This window comes from Parambassis ranga, chromosome 2 (assembly GCF_900634625.1).
Source record: "Parambassis ranga chromosome 2, fParRan2.1, whole genome shotgun sequence".
Taxonomy (NCBI): Eukaryota; Metazoa; Chordata; class Actinopteri; family Ambassidae; genus Parambassis; species Parambassis ranga.
In genome coordinates, this window is record NC_041023.1 from 2,645,507 (window position 1) to 2,661,459 (window position 15,953).

Here is a 15,953-nt window from a genome sequence, read left to right on the forward strand (position 1 = left end):
TGGACACCTGAGGCTGTTTCTCACTTTCTGTTGGTGTTACAGTGAAATGTGCTGAGACCACATGTTCTTCAACATGAGCTTTGTCTGTCTGTCCTGCTTCTTTGTACATTTTATGAGAATCAAATGAACTCGTATTGCATGTGCACATTTAAACACTGGATCAGAGTGGAAGGTTGGACAGAATAGTGTTTAAATAAATTCAATATAAGCAGTAACTGGTGTGGCAGCATGGTTAAGGACAAAGGGAGTCTGTGCAGAACACTCAGCCTCTCATCACTTCCTGTAGCTCCTCCCCTGCACAGGTGAACATTTCCACCCACTTCCTGTCTCAGTGAACTCTCTGGACTTATGATTCTTTAACTAAACATGATTTCTGTCTGTCAAAGTTGTAGAAGCAGAATCTTCCTTCTCCTGTACCTCTGTTGTGTGCAAACAATGTCAGTACAGATGTTCCAGCTGCACACAGCTGTCTTCTGTCTGTGACGTCACTGTGAGATCTTCACACAGGAAGCTCTGATATAAAAATCACATCCCTTCTCACTGTGGAGCTCATGTTAGCATCAGTCAGACTGTTTCTGTTTCCTCTGTGTGTGAGTGTAACCTTACAGTGCAGTGAGCTGTGTAACAGCGCCCCCTCTGGACAGACCACGTGACTTCCTCTGAGCTGATGATGGAAACCCCCTGAGGATGACCCGCCCTGATCCCTTTGAATGTAGACTGGTTCTGAAAGCTGCTGAGCAGAAATCAAACATTGAACAGCTCACATTTCACCCTGAGGAACCAACAGAGCTGTCAGATCATCATAAAGTCTCCTGTAAATATAAATAAGGAATAATATAAAATGTATTTAACTAAAAGTCTTTGTTTCTTGAAAGGTGTAAAAAAACAAGTCTAAAATAATCCAGGTTTTTAGAAACACTTTATTTATAGAATCCCATTTGTTTACAATTTACAGAATAATTATTGACAAACTGTATGACAGAACAGATCCTAAAGCAAAATGACAGAAAGAACCCGATAAAAGAAGATTTAAGAGAAATTCAAAAGGAGATTTAAAACCTGTTCTAATAAAACTACGTTATAAACTCATTTTAGATCCAAATCAACATCTAAATGTGTATATGTGACTAAAACTACAAATGAACCCTCACACATGTACAGACTGGAGAACATTGACACATCATGTTGTTTAAAGTGCAGCAACATGTCAGAGGGCTGAGGCTCCTACAGGAAGTGGTTTCTGTGTTTCAGGATGATGGTTTTCATTCTGTTGATGCACTTTAACCAACATGCTGCAGCTTTTTATTCTTCCTGTCATCGTGTCTTTGGTCTCTGAGAGCGGCCGCACTGACTCCATCAAACATCTGTGGACACAGCTGGAACAGCAGCATCACTGCTCTGCACATCATGAGACAGAAGATCCAGCTCCACAGAAACACAGCGGTCAGCTCTGACTGACATTTAACAGGAAACAAATGCATTTAATAGCAGTTTAAAACACAAAGGAATGAAGCCTGACTGCAGAACAAATGATCAAAACACTCAGAAATATTCTTGGAGAGAAAATGTACATTCACTTCATCATCTTCTGTTTTTCATCACGCCCCTGATGAAAGACACAAAACGTGTTATTTGCATCACCTCAGATTTTATTCTTTACATCTTTAAATTTTGTAGTTACACTAAGAAACCCTGATACAGCTACAAGTGATGCACTGACCTTCTTTTCTGGGTCTTCCGCTGATAAAGATGAAGCATCAGACAAACAAAACAAGAGTTTAATGTAAAAAGCAGAATTATACTGAGAGATATCAAATGCAGATTAGTCTCATGTTCAATTACATGTATTCATTTAAAAAAAGTTTAAATAAAAACTTACAAGTTCATCCAAACATCATGAGACAGAGTGGAGTGTATTCAGTATGTTAATACATGTCTTGTCTGTTTTTTTTGCACCCTGAAATACAGAAGACATTATTATTATTAACTTTAAATAAGAAAGGACAAAAATATTATCAGCACAGTATAAAACTAACTATAAATAACTATATAAACAAACTGTAGTTCTATGAACATTAAAAGTCAATATTTCATATTGACAGTAAAGGCCTCACTCCAGATGACGACTCCAGCAATGCAAAGTCCCAGGAGGAGAAGTCCTACAACAGCTCCAGCAAGAAGAACTGGGAACCCAGAACCTGGATGTAAAACAAACACACTGTGTATGTCACTATTGAAACACTGGATTGTGTCAGATGATGTTAACACAGAGAATTAAAATGTAATAAAAGACAAAGCAGAGAGCAGCTGGTGTGTGATGTGTGTTTTTGCAGTGAAGCTCATTACTGTTTGATTCATAAGTACTTTTCCTCTGAAAACTGGACAGCACAGCACATAACTGTGTTTTCATACTGCTGGAAAGTGTAAGGACAACTCTGAGGGAAGATTGTAAATAGGTGCACAAAATGCTGTTAAAATGTCAAAATGTCAAATCTATGTTATGCAGAGCTCAGAATCTCCAGTAGTGGACCAATTTGACCTAGTTGACAATGAAAGGTTTTTTTTCTTCATATTCCGGACTTACCTTCATTGCTCCTGATCTCAGATCCGTCCAGTCTGGTGATGATGTCCTCCTTCACCCCAGAGAGCTGAAACACACACTCATACTTCTTCCTCTCCTCCTCTGGAACTGATGAGAAATCCATCTCAACACTCATCTGGAAGGTTCCATCATGGTTGGGGAGGATCTCTCCTTTGTCCACACCTTCATGAATCTCCTCTCCATCTTTCCTCCAGACCAGTTCAGCTCTGTTTGGGTAGAAACCTGTAGCGTGGCAGCTGATGGGAGAGGAGGAGTTCTTCTGGAGGAAACTCACTGAGGGGAGAACTGAGGGGTGAAAAGAATTAATCTATTATTAACAACATGATAATGTCCCATTGATAAAATGTTGACTTATTTCATCACTGATATAAACACTATGTAGTGTGAGTAAGCAAAAAGGTTGAACAAAGAACAGAACACAGACATAAAAAGAGAGATGAGGAGGGAGAGAGATGAAGAGCAGAGGTGAGGAGAGAACAGAGTGAAAGTGATCCAGAGAATCTGAGGCAGATAAAAATGTGACAGAAAGACAGAAATGATGAAAAAGTGCTGATCAATATGTAGAGAGAGACAGAGGGAGGAGACACAGAGGGTTCTTCATTATAATGTCACAGCACATAAGAAACTGAGGAAGATGAATGTTGTCTTCATCACACTTAATCAGGTCATGTGACTCTACCTGTTCTCATCAGAGAGCTCCGCCCATAGTTCACATACTTCTTCCCCCACTCAGGACACTCCTGGGTGTAGTAGTTCTTATTGTATGCTATTTTAGCTCTGTCATTGTTCCACTTCTGTTGGGTGATGACAGCCTGTTGTTTTGGAGCAACAAATGTCTCTGTCTTCAGGTCAAATGATAAGAAGTCTTCTCCATCAAAACCGTACTGTTCATATCCATTGACCTCTCCAGTCTCATCGTCCCATTCACAGCCAACCATCACCTGGACAACATGAGCCCCTGAGAGACAGACAGAGACTCAGCAGTGAGTCAGAGATCACAGCAGTTATTGTGAGCACAGAGCCACTGATCAACAGACACCAACAGCAAACATCTACACCTCCACCTGTGATCAGCTCAGTGGATCCATCCACAGCCAGTATTGATCTACACCGCTGTCATGGATTTAACATCACGTCCTCTGAGACTCTGCAGACAGCTGATCAGTCCAACAACGTCCTCCTCCTGTCTCAGACTGCAGACTGTCCTGAGCTCCTTCTAGAAGCTTCCACTGAAGGACGGTCTGAGTCCATGTTCAGAGAGCAGCCTCCACCTGCTCCACCAGGACAGTGAGTCCTGTTCAGCAGTGTGTTACTACAGCAGGTCAGAACAAAGCAGAGACCAGCAGGACTGTTCTGGAGCCTGAGAGGCCGCCTGTGTGTGCTCATATCATCTGTAGTCCATCATACATTTATCCATTGATCTCTTTTTATCATTCAATCAATCAATATTTAAAAATGTTCTAAAACTGTCAAAAACATCAAATTCTGATATCTGAGAAACAGCAGATGTTTGACATTTACCGGATAAAAACTTTAATGATCCATCATCTTATTAATTTTCTTTAAAGCAAACTAATCAATCAATCGTCTTATTTATTGAACATTAAATGTGATTATTGATGCTGCAGACTGACTGTGGTCAAATAAAGATAATCTAATCTGTGGTCCTCCTATATTATGGACACACTGTGTGTCAGGACAGAACAGATAATCTGATCTAATCTGTAATCTGTGACATATTAAGGACTGCAGTAAATGATTTGATTATTGATCATGTAATGAGCACTTTTTGAATTAATCAATTTATTGTTTTCACTGTTAAAAGTCAAAAATGATGAAAAATGTTTTTTAACTTCTCTGAATGTCTGAGAGGAAATCTTTAAATAACTTCTTCTGTCCAAACAACACTGAACAGAATTTAATTTAAAATACTAAAGAATCATTTGATCAACATTTTCTATTCATCAACTGATCAATGAATTGACTAATCATGTCAGCAGCGTGTGTGTGTGTTTATGATGGCACAGACACACTGCAGTGAGGTTAATCTAATCCAGAGTGTGGTCAAACTACAGATTAACTCTGGATGAACAGACTGTGATCAGCTCAGCAGAGCTCATGTAATCCAGCCTGTAGTTTATAGAGTCACATGACCCTGTTCATGGAAACTGTCAAAACAAACTACATGAGCCGTCATTCAGAAACATGACACAGAGCTGCAGTGTGACACACACACACATGTGATTGTGCGTCTGTTGGTTTGTGAGTCTCAGTTTATCTTCTTTTAACACACTCCGCTGTTAGCTGTTAGCATTCAGCTAGCAGCTCCGACTAAAAGGTGGAGTTTAATTCATGTTTCTGTCAGCTTGTCTCTGATTTATTCATGAAAGCTGCTGATGACGGAGAACCTTCTGGAAAGTCAGACGTCTGACAGAACTCTGACGTTTCCCTCTGACTGAACACCAGCTAGCTTGTTAGCTGCATCCATGCTAAGCTAAGTGTACAGCCGGTGTGTGTGTGTCATGGTGTGTTTTCACGCTGTGTTGTTGAATGTTTCTGATCGCACTGAAATCAGAGGACGGAGCGATGAAACACGTCCTTGATCCTCTTCATCAAAACTGTTGCTGAGCGGTCTGACAGTCTGAGCTGTTAAACCTGCCGTCAGTCGTCTGCTGCTCTCCATCATCAACTGTAGCATGAATGCTAACTGCTAACCATGCTAGCTGTAGCTCACCCTGTGGTGCTGAGGCGTTTGTTGAGTTTAAGGATCATGCTGTCGTGTTTGATCACAGAGAGGATCAGAGGAGACAGGAAGCTGCTGCACACTCAGCTCTGCACCTTTCTACATGTATGTAACGTGTAGAGAACACATGCAGCCAGCAGCAGACTCTGGGTGGAGTCTGACCTGCTGCTGGCTGACTGGCTGAGTGTGTGTTCAGGCTCTGTGAGGAGGATCCTGTCCTCATCTCTTGGTGCTTTGAGCTGCAGATCCTCCTGCAGCAGCAGCAGCTGTCCAGCTCTCAGCTCTCAGCGTGCACAAACATGCAGCAGACTACAAACTGATCATCATTCCTCTGACAGGTTTCTGTGCATGAACTGACTGATAAGAATCACATGTGTGTTTCATGAGTGTGCAGAGGAACAGCAGAGTTTGTGCAGCGTCTGAGCTCAGCAGCACAGGACTGATGGTTTCCTGCTTCACTGTGTTCATGAGTCACAGTTAAATCCCTGTTTGTGTTCAGCTGTCTGACAGCAGGAGCTGAAGGAGGATTCACTGAGAGCAGTTCAGCAGAGCGAGCGTTCAAACACAGCGATGTGATGGAGGAGAGGACTGAACGCAGCTTCAACCAGATCAGACTGTCAAACTGATGCTAAACACATGGTGACTGTCACCTGCAGCTTTTTATTCATCCACTAAAACTAACAGGAACATTTTCAGTTTGTCTCTGATCAATGGTTCAGTTTGATCACAGAGAGACTGATTGAAACATGAAAACACATGAAGCTGATCACTGCTGGCAGATTTTACTGGTTCATCAAGTGACCGACTGTCAGTCTGAGTTTCTACAGCACAGACACTTTAACTGGTTTATAGAAGTGATCTGATGTCAGCTGTGAGGCTCCATGATTCAGTGATTAAAATCATTTAAACGTCATATTTTAGTGCTGCTGAACGCCGACAGCATCAGACGTCTGTGGTTTCAGAGCTGACTGCAGGGTGTTTTTATTAATATAGAAGTAGTCACATCATTATTTTAAACTCTTCATTTTCAATATGACTTTTCTCTTGATCAGTTCATTTATTGACAAATGATTTCAGCACTTTACACAAGTGTGTTTATGAAGCTGCAGGCACACACTGTGTTTTTACTGTGAGACGTGTTTAATGAGTGTGTTTAACAAAATTAATGAACAAATACCAGTGAAAAGAAGAAACATCCACAAACCTCCAGTCTGGTTGAAGCGCTGCTTTGCAATTTCAATGTTGCCTTTGAAGGACTGCTGGGTACCCACAACGATCTGAGTGTTCCTCTCCCAGTACTGTGGATCTACTGCATCATTTACCCAGTCCTGTTTGGGCACTAATTTCATGCTGTTGCTGTCATAGTGAAGTATCTGAACTTCATCAACCAAACCAACAGCCACAAACTCTGGGAAGTTTGGGACTTGAGAGGACCCAGTGTAGAAATACTTCATGGAGTGAGTCACTGTAAGAAAAAGATGATGTGATCACAGAACTACAACTTTATATAAATTACACTTAACTTGTCAGTAAGAACAAAAACAACAGGCCTCATATGACGATCAATCATTTTTTAATGATCTTAAATGACGTAATTTTATTAGGATTTATTTGATTTAAAAGTTTTTTCACTCCAGCAGTCACTCCATCATCTATCTGTGCCCCAGCCATGAAAAGAACAATGATCAATATTTACTTATTTATCTGTTTATATTCTCTGTCCTCTGTTCAATATGTTTTATTGTAGTGACCAACACTCACAGGAAGGAGGGTCAGCGTGTCAGCGCCCTCTGCTGGACAAACTGTGACACCGCTGTTTCTTTATAACCTCAAACCTACTCTCTGATTTCTGCAGGCTGTGGTTATTGATCAGCTGTCATACCTGTTGATATCTACAGGTCTGAACCAGTGTCACAGCCACTGACGGATTGATCAGGTCGGATCCACTGATCAGCCTGATGAACAGTAATAACTGTCAGTGTGAGTGTAATGAAGGATGTATGAGGTGATGACTGCCTGTTGGAGAACACAACCGGCAGTGTGCGCACAGTTTAACGAATGACGAACTATCGACCATCGATTTACTTTCATATTAAACAAAAGTCTTTAAACCTCGTTTTGAAGATTAATTCTGATGCAGTGAAATTCTGTTAATTCTGAAAACTTCTCATAAACACTGCATCACACTGAACTCACTGTTTTTTCTTTTTACACACTAAGATGTAAAAAAACATTAAGCGGATCAGAATGTGTGTGTTTATAACATTAAATGTGAACTGTTAAAGTAACCATTAACTGTAAATACAAGGATCTGACGTCATTTACCAAATGTAACTTTGACCATGACAGAAATAAACATACCTGCTGCAGCGCAGTGAATTCCAACCAGGAACAAAACCAGCGTCTTCATTCTGATCCAACTATAAACTCTTCACTCTGAGACAAACTGTGCGACTCCTCTGTGAACATCCAGAGAAATGAGGGGAAAACATGGAGCGCCGTCAGTATCAGCCTCCACACGAACCAATGAGAATTCAGTCTGAGTGTTACGTCACTTAAATCTGGGTGAAATAGAGCCACACAGGTTAGAAACAAAAAATGAAAGTAGAATATGAGCATTTTAAGCAGAGAGAGGGCGGGAGACATGAGGAGTTCATCTGAGGACAAGGAGACTTTAGGACAGAAGGTTTTAGTCTTTCAGCCTCTAATGTTTATTTTAAACTTTATATTTATTTTTACTTGTCTTGTTTGCTGCTGTGACGTCTTCTTTTCCCTCCTGTCTCTAAATACCACTGAGGTTTTATTGACCTGAAATGTCCTAATTTCTGTTGAGAGGGGCTCCCTCTAGTGGCTGAAAGCTGCAGTTGTTGAGTCCTGAGAAGCTAAAGGCGTTTATCACAAATATATTTATTAAAAAGACAATAAAATGTTCCCAGGAAGTGTTAGCATGTTACTTCTGTGTGTTAGTTTGAAATAAATCAAGAACCAAAGAAATAAAAGCAGAAAGTTTTTAAAGACAATCATCAGATCAGATTCTGACCTGTCATGACGCTGTAAACTGACTGAGGAGAAACTTCACACCACTGTTGATGTTTGAACACCTGATGCTGTTTTCCACTTTGCTTTGGTTCAGATTTCAATTCTCACTAAAAACTTCTTCAACTAGAGCAGAGTGACTCCTGACAGCGTCAAACTAAGTTGTTCTAAAATGTTTGAAACGCACTGATCTCTGTGCTGCTGCAATACCTAATGATCAGTGCTAATCAGTATCTGAGAGACAGAGACCCCCTGCTGACAATCTGAGAGTTCATTTGTGGTATGTTGTGCACAGTGCGTTCTAATAAATACATATTACACATTGGAGCAGTAATTCTGCTCACTCAACCTGAAAAAACAGAAAACACACTTTAGTGCCACACATTTCATCATCATGACCTTTATTGGTGTATTTGTTCAACATATTTTGCCCAGACGCCTCAGGATTCCCCTCAACCTGGCCCCGGATAAGCGGTTTGAAGATGGATGGATATTTTTGAAAAATCAGAAAATGTAGTTTCACCTTGGTTTAATCATTTGTGTGTGTGGTTTCCTACCTCTCCTGCTGGCAGTGGAGCACACATGTGCCTCCTTTCTCTTCAGCTGCTGCCTGTTGTCTGATCATTGGTCTCTGCACCCTAGCAGCCTTAACCAAAAAAAAAAACCCTCAGCCCCTCATTCTGACTGCAGGACCTGCCTCCTTCAAACAACGACTGCTCACTATCACTGTGTGCTCAGCAGCCTCATCCAACATTCAGAACATCTCTCTGTCTGCAGGTGGTTTCTGTCATTTATGTGTCTGCAGCTGGATTCAGGACTTCCTTGGAGTTCACAGCTGTAAAGTCAGAAACAGATGTTCAGTCCACATCCTGAAAACACAGGAAACAGTCCTTTAAAAATCATCAGTATAAAACACAGGAACACTTTTAACATGTTTTACTCTCAGGATGGAGGCTGATTGGCTGCTTATAATAATAACTTCAGTTTTTACAGCACATAATGAGTTCTCTGTTAATGCTGCTATCAACCAGTAGTGACTTGTGATCATCTTCATTTCAAAGTGTAAACTCTCTCACCCTTCTCTCTGTTGACAGTGAATCAGTCACAGTGATGAGGAGAAGGTGCAGCAGTGATGATGGGGATGACCATGGTGATGGTGTTTCCTGCCAAACATACAAGTCACACATTGAAGGAACTGTCAGGGTCACATGAACATGTCCAGATGAGACAGATGTTGTCTCCAGGAGTGTAACTGGTTTGGGTGAGTTCCCGTTAAAGGACGCAGGAAGCAGATGTCCTGTTAATGGCTGATTTATTTTACTGTGGTCTGTAATAACAACAAAGTAGGAAACATAAAACATAAGTAAAGTTGCAGATGATCGTGTTCAGCTCTCAAATACGTCACATGAATCATAAAACAACAAATCCGCTCACACGAGGCCCACGGATCTCGCGTCTTAGCTAGTTAGCTTACAGACATGATAACATAAGATAGCATTAACTAATGCATAACTAAACATTACACGATATTAACACACAAACTTTGGAGGTTTATAACATCATTCACTCACCTCTACGCACAGCAATAAACCAGGAGACACACGGTGAAGAGGAAATCACGATCTCCCACCGGTGTGATGCATTCATGAACGATGATGCGTTCACGAACATCGGACATAAGAAACTTACAATGAAAGAAACTAATACTGAATGAAACTCAGTTCAGTAAACAAGGTAATAACAGATAAAGGATCTGAATGACTCAGGATCAAAGTCTTAGTTTCTCTGGTTCTGATCACTGCTCTGTCCAGTTTGGTGACGACGTCCTGCTTCACACCAGAAACACAGAAACACACACACACAGCAGGAACTGATGAGAGATCATGTAAATGATCCTTTTAGGTTTCAGGACACATATCAGACAGTGTTTCCTTTAAAGAGAAGTTTGCTTTGAAGAGAAATAAGAGACTCTGAGCAGCCGACAGTCAGACAGATTATTATTAAAGAGGAGACATTCAGTGACCTGCTGGAGTTTGGACACCTGAGGCTGTTTCTCACTTTCTGTTGGTGTTACAGTGAAATGTGCTGAGACCACATGTTCTTCAACATGAGCTTTGTCTGTCTGTCCTGCTTCTTTGTACATTTTATGAGAATCAAATGAACTCGTATTGCATGTGCACATTTAAACACTGGATCAGAGTGGAAGGTTGGACAGAATAGTGTTTAAATAAATTCAATATAAGCAGTAACTGGTGTGGCAGCATGGTTAAGGACAAAGGGAGTCTGTGCAGAACACTCAGCCTCTCATCACTTCCTGTAGCTCCTCCCCTGCACAGGTGAACATTTCCACCCACTTCCTGTCTCAGTGAACTCTCTGGACTTATGATTCTTTAACTAAACATGATTTCTGTCTGTCAAAGTTGTGGAAGCAGAATCTTCCTTCTCCTGTACCTCTGTTGTGTGCAAACAATGTCAGTACAGATGTTCCAGCTGCACACAGCTGTCTTCTGTCTGTGACGTCACTGTGAGATCTTCACACAGGAAGCTCTGATATAAAAATCACATCCCTTCTCACTGTGGAGCTCATGTTAGCATCAGTCAGACTGTTTCTGTTTCCTCTGTGTGTGAGTGTAACCTTACAGTGCAGTGAGCTGTGTAACAGCGCCCCCTCTGGACAGACCACGTGTCTTCCTCTGAGCTGATGATGGAAACCCCCTGAGGATGACCCGCCCTGATCCCTTTGAATGTAGACTGGTTCTGAAAGCTGCTGAGCAGAAATCAAACATTGAACAGCTCACATTTCACCCTGAGGAACCAACAGAGCTGTCAGATCATCATAAAGTCTCCTGTAAATATAAATAAGGAATAATATAAAATGTATTTAACTAAAAGTCTTTGTTTCTTGAAAGGTGTAAAAAAACAAGTCTAAAATAATCCAGGTTTTTAGAAACACTTTATTTATAGAATCCCATTTGTTTACAATTTACAGAATAATTATTGACAAAATGTATGACAGAACAGATCCTAAAGCAAAATGACAGAAAGAACCCGATAAAAGAAGATTTAAGAGAAATTCAAAAGGAGATTTAAAACCTGTTCTAATAAAACTCTACATTATAAACTAATTTTAGATCCAAATCAACATCTAAATGTGTATATGTGACTAAAACTACAAATGAACCCTCACACATGTACAGACTGGAGAACATTGTCACATCATGTTGTTTAAAGTGCAGCAACATGTCAGAGGGCTGAGGCTCCTACAGGAAGTGGTTTCTGTGTTTCAGGATGATGGTTTTCATTCTGTTGATCCACTTTAACCAACATGCTGCAGCTTTTTATTCTCCCTGTCATCGTGTCTTTGGTCTCTGAGAGCTGCCGCACTGACTCCATCAAACATCTGTGGACACAGCTGGAACAGCAGCATCACTGCTCTGCACATCATGAGACAGAAGATCCAGCTCCACAGAAACACAGCGGTCAGCTCTGACTGACATTTAACAGGAAACAAATGCATTTAATAGCAGTTTAAAACACAAAGGAATGAAGCCTTACTGCAGAACAAATGATCAAAACACTCAGAAATATTCTTGGAGAGAAAATGTACATTCACGTCATCATCCTCTGTTCTTAAACAGGCCCCTGATGAAAGACACAAAACACAAAACATGTTATTTTCAATCAGATCACAAGCACCAAAACAACATTATCAGCTGTATAGACTGTGGTTTGATAAATGTTCAGTTTGGTGAGTCATGTTTACTTAAATGAGGAACTCACTTTCTTTTCTGCTTCTTCTGTTGATGAGGACGAAGACTCAGACGCTACAAAAACAAAAGTTTCATGTGAAAAGGAGGATTATACTGTGAGAGACGTTAAATATTGATTGCTAATGTCTGGCTTCCTGTCAGGTTTTATTTATGAATGCATGAAAATATATTTAAAATACTTACTGCTGGCACGTTTGAACCCTGAAACCCAGAAGACAGAGTTCTAGTTATTATTAGTTTAGAATGTATGAACGGTCAACAGTGAAAGGCCTCGTCCTCATAGTCTGACACACAAACTCTGGAAAATATGATGCATCTTGGAAGTAATGTGGACTTCATATTGACAGAAACTGTATCCTTTGTTCTCACCTTTGTTTGGTTTTTTCAAGAAGTACACAATTCCAGCGACGCAGGCTGCAAGGACGAGGAGTCCTACAACACCTCCAACAACAGGACCAGCAGGGAACCCTGAACCTGGATCTGAACCAAACACACTGTTTATTTTATACGGTTGAAACACAGCTCAAACCATTCAGAGACGATCTAAGAAACACAGAGCTGTTGAGTATTTTAGTGAATAATCAGTGACTGGTGTTCAGTGAACATTAGAACATTGGACTTAATCAGAATTCAGTCTTACCGTTGTTGCTCCTGGTTCTGTCCAGTCTGGTGACGACGTCCTCCTTCACTCCAGAGAGCTGAAACACACACTCATACTTCTTCCTCTCCTCCTCTGGAACTGATGAGAAATCCATCTCAACACTCATCTGGAAGGTTCCATCATGGTTGGGGAGGATCTCTCCTTTGTCTACACCTTCATGAATCTCCTCTCCATCTTTCCTCCAGACCAGTTCAGCTCTGTTTGGGTAGAAACCTGTAACGTGGCAGCTGATGGGAGAGGAGGGAGTCTTCTGGAGGAAACTCACTGAGGGGAGAACTGAGGAACAAAAACAAGTTTAGAGTTAATATATTAATCTATTATTAACAACATGCTAATGTCCCATTAATGAAATGTTGACTTATTTCATCACTGATATATATACTATGTAGTGTGAGTAAACAAAAAGGTTGAACACAGAACAGAACACAGACATAAAAAGAGAGATGAGGAGGGAGAGAGATGAAGAGCAGAGGTGAGGAGAGAACAGAGTGAAAGTGATCCAGAGAATCTGAGGCAGATAAAAATGTGACAGAAAGACAGAAATGATGAAAAAGTGCTGATCAATATGTAGAGAGAGACAGAGGGAGGAGACACAGAGGGTTCTTCATTATAATGTCACAGCACATAAGAAACTGAGGAAGATGAACGTTGTCTTCATCACACTTAATCAGGTCATGACTCCACCTGTTCTCATCAGAGAGCTCCGCCCATAGTTCACATACTTCTTCACCCACTCAGGACAGATCTGGGTGAGGTAGTTCTTTTTCTGTGCGATCCAAGCTCTGTCATTGTCCCACTTGTTTTTGGTGAGTTCAGCCTGTTGTCTTGGAGCGATCCATGTCTCTGTCTTCAAGTCAAATGATAAGAAGTCTTCTCCATCATAACCGTGCTGTTCATATCCATTGACCTCTCCAGTCTCATCGTCCCATTCACAGCCGTACATCACCTGGTTAACATGAGCCCCTGAGAGACAGACAGAGACTCAGCAGTGAGTCAGAGATCACAGCAGTTATTGTGAGCACAGAGCCACTGATCAACAGACACCAACAGCAAACATCTACACCTCCACCTGTGATCAGCTCAGTGGATCCATCCACAGCCAGTATTGATCTACACTGCTGTCATGGATTTAACATCACGTCCTCTGAGACTCTGCAGACAGCTGATCAGTCCAACAACGTCCTCCTCCTGTCTCAGACTGCAGACTGTCCTGAGCTCCTTCTAGAAGCTTCCACTGAAGGACGGTCTGAGTCCATGTTCAGAGAGCAGCCTCCACCTGCTCCACCAGGACAGTGAGTCCTGTTCAGCAGTGTGTTACTACAGCAGGTCAGAACAAAGCAGAGACCAGCAGGACTGTTCTGGAGCCTGAGAGGCCGCCTGTGTGTGCTCATATCATCTGTAGTCCATCATACATTTATCCATTGATCTCTTTTTATCATTCAATCAATCAATATTTTAAAATGATCTAAAACTGTAAAAACATCAAATTCTGATATCTGAGAAACAGCAGGTGTTTGACATTTACTGGATAAAAACTTTAATGATCCATCATCTTATTAATTTTCTTTAAAACAAACTAATCAATCAATCGTCTTATTTATTGAACATTATATGTGATTATTGATGCTGCAGACTGACTGTGGTCACATAAAGATAATCTAATCTGTAGTCCTTCTATATTATGGACACACTGTGTGTCAGGACAGAACAGATAATCTGATCTAATCTGTAATCTGTGACATATTAAGGACTGCAGTAAATGATTTGATTATTGATCATGTAATGAGCACTTTTTGAATTAATCAATTTATTGTTTTCACTGTTAAAAGTCAAAAATGATGAAAAATGTTTTTTAAGTTCTCTGAATGTCTGAGAGGAAATCTTTAAATAACTTCTTCTGTCCAAACAACACTGAACAGATTTTAATTTGAAATTTAAAATATTAAATAATCATTTGATCAACATTTTCTATTGATCAACTGATCAATGAATTGACTAATCATGTCAGCAGTGTGTGTGCGTGTTTATGATGGCACAGACACACTGCAGTGAGGTTAATCTAATCCAGAGTGTGGTCAAACTACAGATTAACTCTGGATGAACAGACTGTGATCAGCTCAGCAGAGCTCATGTAATCCAGCCTGTAGTTTATAGAGTCACATGACTCTGTTCATGGAAACTGTCAAAACAAACTACATGAGCCGTCATTCAGAAACATGACACAGAGCTGCAGTGTGACACACACACACACATGTGATTGTGCGTCTGTTGGTTTGTGAGTCTCAGTTTATCTTCTTTTAACACACTCTGCTGTTAGCTGTTAGCATTCAGCTAGCAGCTCTGACTAAAAGGTGGAGTTTAATTCATGTTTCTGTCAGCTTGTCTCTGATTTATTCATGAAAGCTGCTGATGACGGAGAACCTTCTGGAAAGTCAGACGTCTGACAGAACTCTGACGTTTCCCTCTGACTGAACACCAGCTAGCTTGTTAGCTGCATCCATGCTAAGCTAAGTGTACAGCCGGTGTGTGTGTCATGGTGTGTTTTCACGCTGTGTTGTTGAATGTTTCTGATCGCACTGAAATCAGAGGACAGAACGATGAAACACGTCCTTGATCCTCTTCATCAAAACTGTTGCTGAGCGGTCTGACAGTCTGAGCTGTTAAACCTGCCGTCAGTCGTCTGCTGCTCTCCATCATCAACTGTAGCATGAATGCTAACTGCTAACCATGCTAGCTGTAGCTCACCCTGCGGCGCTGAGGCGTTTGTTGAGTTTAAGGATCATGCTGTGGTGTTTGATCACAGAGAGGATCAGAGGAGACAGGAAGCTGCTGCACACTCGGCTCTGCACCTTTCTACATGTATGTAACGTGTAGAGAACACATGCAGCCAGCAGCAGACTCTGGGTGGAGTCTGACCTGCTGCTGGCTGACTGGCTGAGTGTGTGTTCAGGCTCTGTGAGGAGGATCCTGTCCTCATCTCTTGGTGCTTTGAGCTGCAGATCCTCCTGCAGCAGCAGCAGCTGTCCAGCTCTCAGCTCTCAGCGTGCACAAACATGCAGCAGACTACAAACTGATCATCATTCCTCTGACAGGTTTCTGTGCATGAACTGACTGATGAGAATCACATGTGTGTTTAATGAG

General features: G+C 41.1%; 3 protein-coding genes across 5 annotated transcripts in view; all 3 read right to left on the reverse strand.

The window, feature by feature from the left end:
- The window catches only part of LOC114432524 (major histocompatibility complex class I-related gene protein-like), a 47,999-nt gene that overhangs the window by 21,337 nt on the left and 10,709 nt on the right, over window positions 1–15,953 (reverse strand). The gene's annotated exons all lie outside the window — the stretch shown is intronic.
- LOC114432522 (class I histocompatibility antigen, F10 alpha chain-like) overlaps window positions 1–15,953 on the reverse strand; it is a 28,476-nt gene that overhangs the window by 10,751 nt on the left and 1,772 nt on the right. The window contains exons 3-9 of one of the 3 annotated variants that reach the window (XM_028400588.1): window positions 13,497–13,775; window positions 12,792–13,088; window positions 12,521–12,631; window positions 12,335–12,352; window positions 12,162–12,205; window positions 11,999–12,023; window positions 2,553–2,577 (exon numbers count right to left, since the gene is read on the reverse strand). In XM_028400588.1, the coding sequence (XP_028256389.1) occupies window positions 12,012–12,023; window positions 12,162–12,205; window positions 12,335–12,352; window positions 12,521–12,631; window positions 12,792–13,088; window positions 13,497–13,775 (761 nt within the window). In that variant the 3' untranslated portion in view covers window positions 2,553–2,577; window positions 11,999–12,011. Of the gene's footprint in view, window positions 1–1,311; window positions 1,586–2,552; window positions 2,578–11,315; window positions 12,024–12,161; window positions 12,206–12,334; window positions 12,353–12,520; window positions 12,632–12,791; window positions 13,089–13,496; window positions 13,776–15,953 lie in introns of those variants that run through there. The other 2 variants (XM_028400587.1, XM_028400586.1) reach the window with 2 other exon arrangements.
- On the reverse strand, window positions 1,312–7,837 carry LOC114432527 (major histocompatibility complex class I-related gene protein-like). Its single transcript, XM_028400592.1, has 8 exons — window positions 7,707–7,837; window positions 6,550–6,810; window positions 3,282–3,560; window positions 2,585–2,887; window positions 2,115–2,198; window positions 1,880–1,957; window positions 1,721–1,740; window positions 1,312–1,606 (listed from the first exon to the last, which is right to left on the reverse strand). Exons 1-6 carry the CDS (start codon window positions 7,753–7,755, stop codon window positions 1,926–1,928), a joined length of 1,008 nt encoding a protein of 335 aa, XP_028256393.1. The 5' UTR covers window positions 7,756–7,837; the 3' UTR covers window positions 1,312–1,606; window positions 1,721–1,740; window positions 1,880–1,925.

Excerpts from the sequence above, each read along its gene's own strand:
- LOC114432527 (XM_028400592.1), bottom strand. The coding sequence starts at position 7,755 with ATGAAGACGCTGGTTTTGTTCCTGGTTGGAATTCACTGCGCTGCAGCA. Across the intron at positions 2,888-3,281 it reads GAGCTCTCTGATGAGAACAG|TTCTCCCCTCAGTGAGTTTC; the intron begins GTAGAGTCACAT and ends TTCACCCCTCAG. Across the intron at positions 2,199-2,584 it reads TGAGATCAGGAGCAATGAAG|GTTCTGGGTTCCCAGTTCTT; the intron begins GTAAGTCCGGAA and ends TTTTACATCCAG.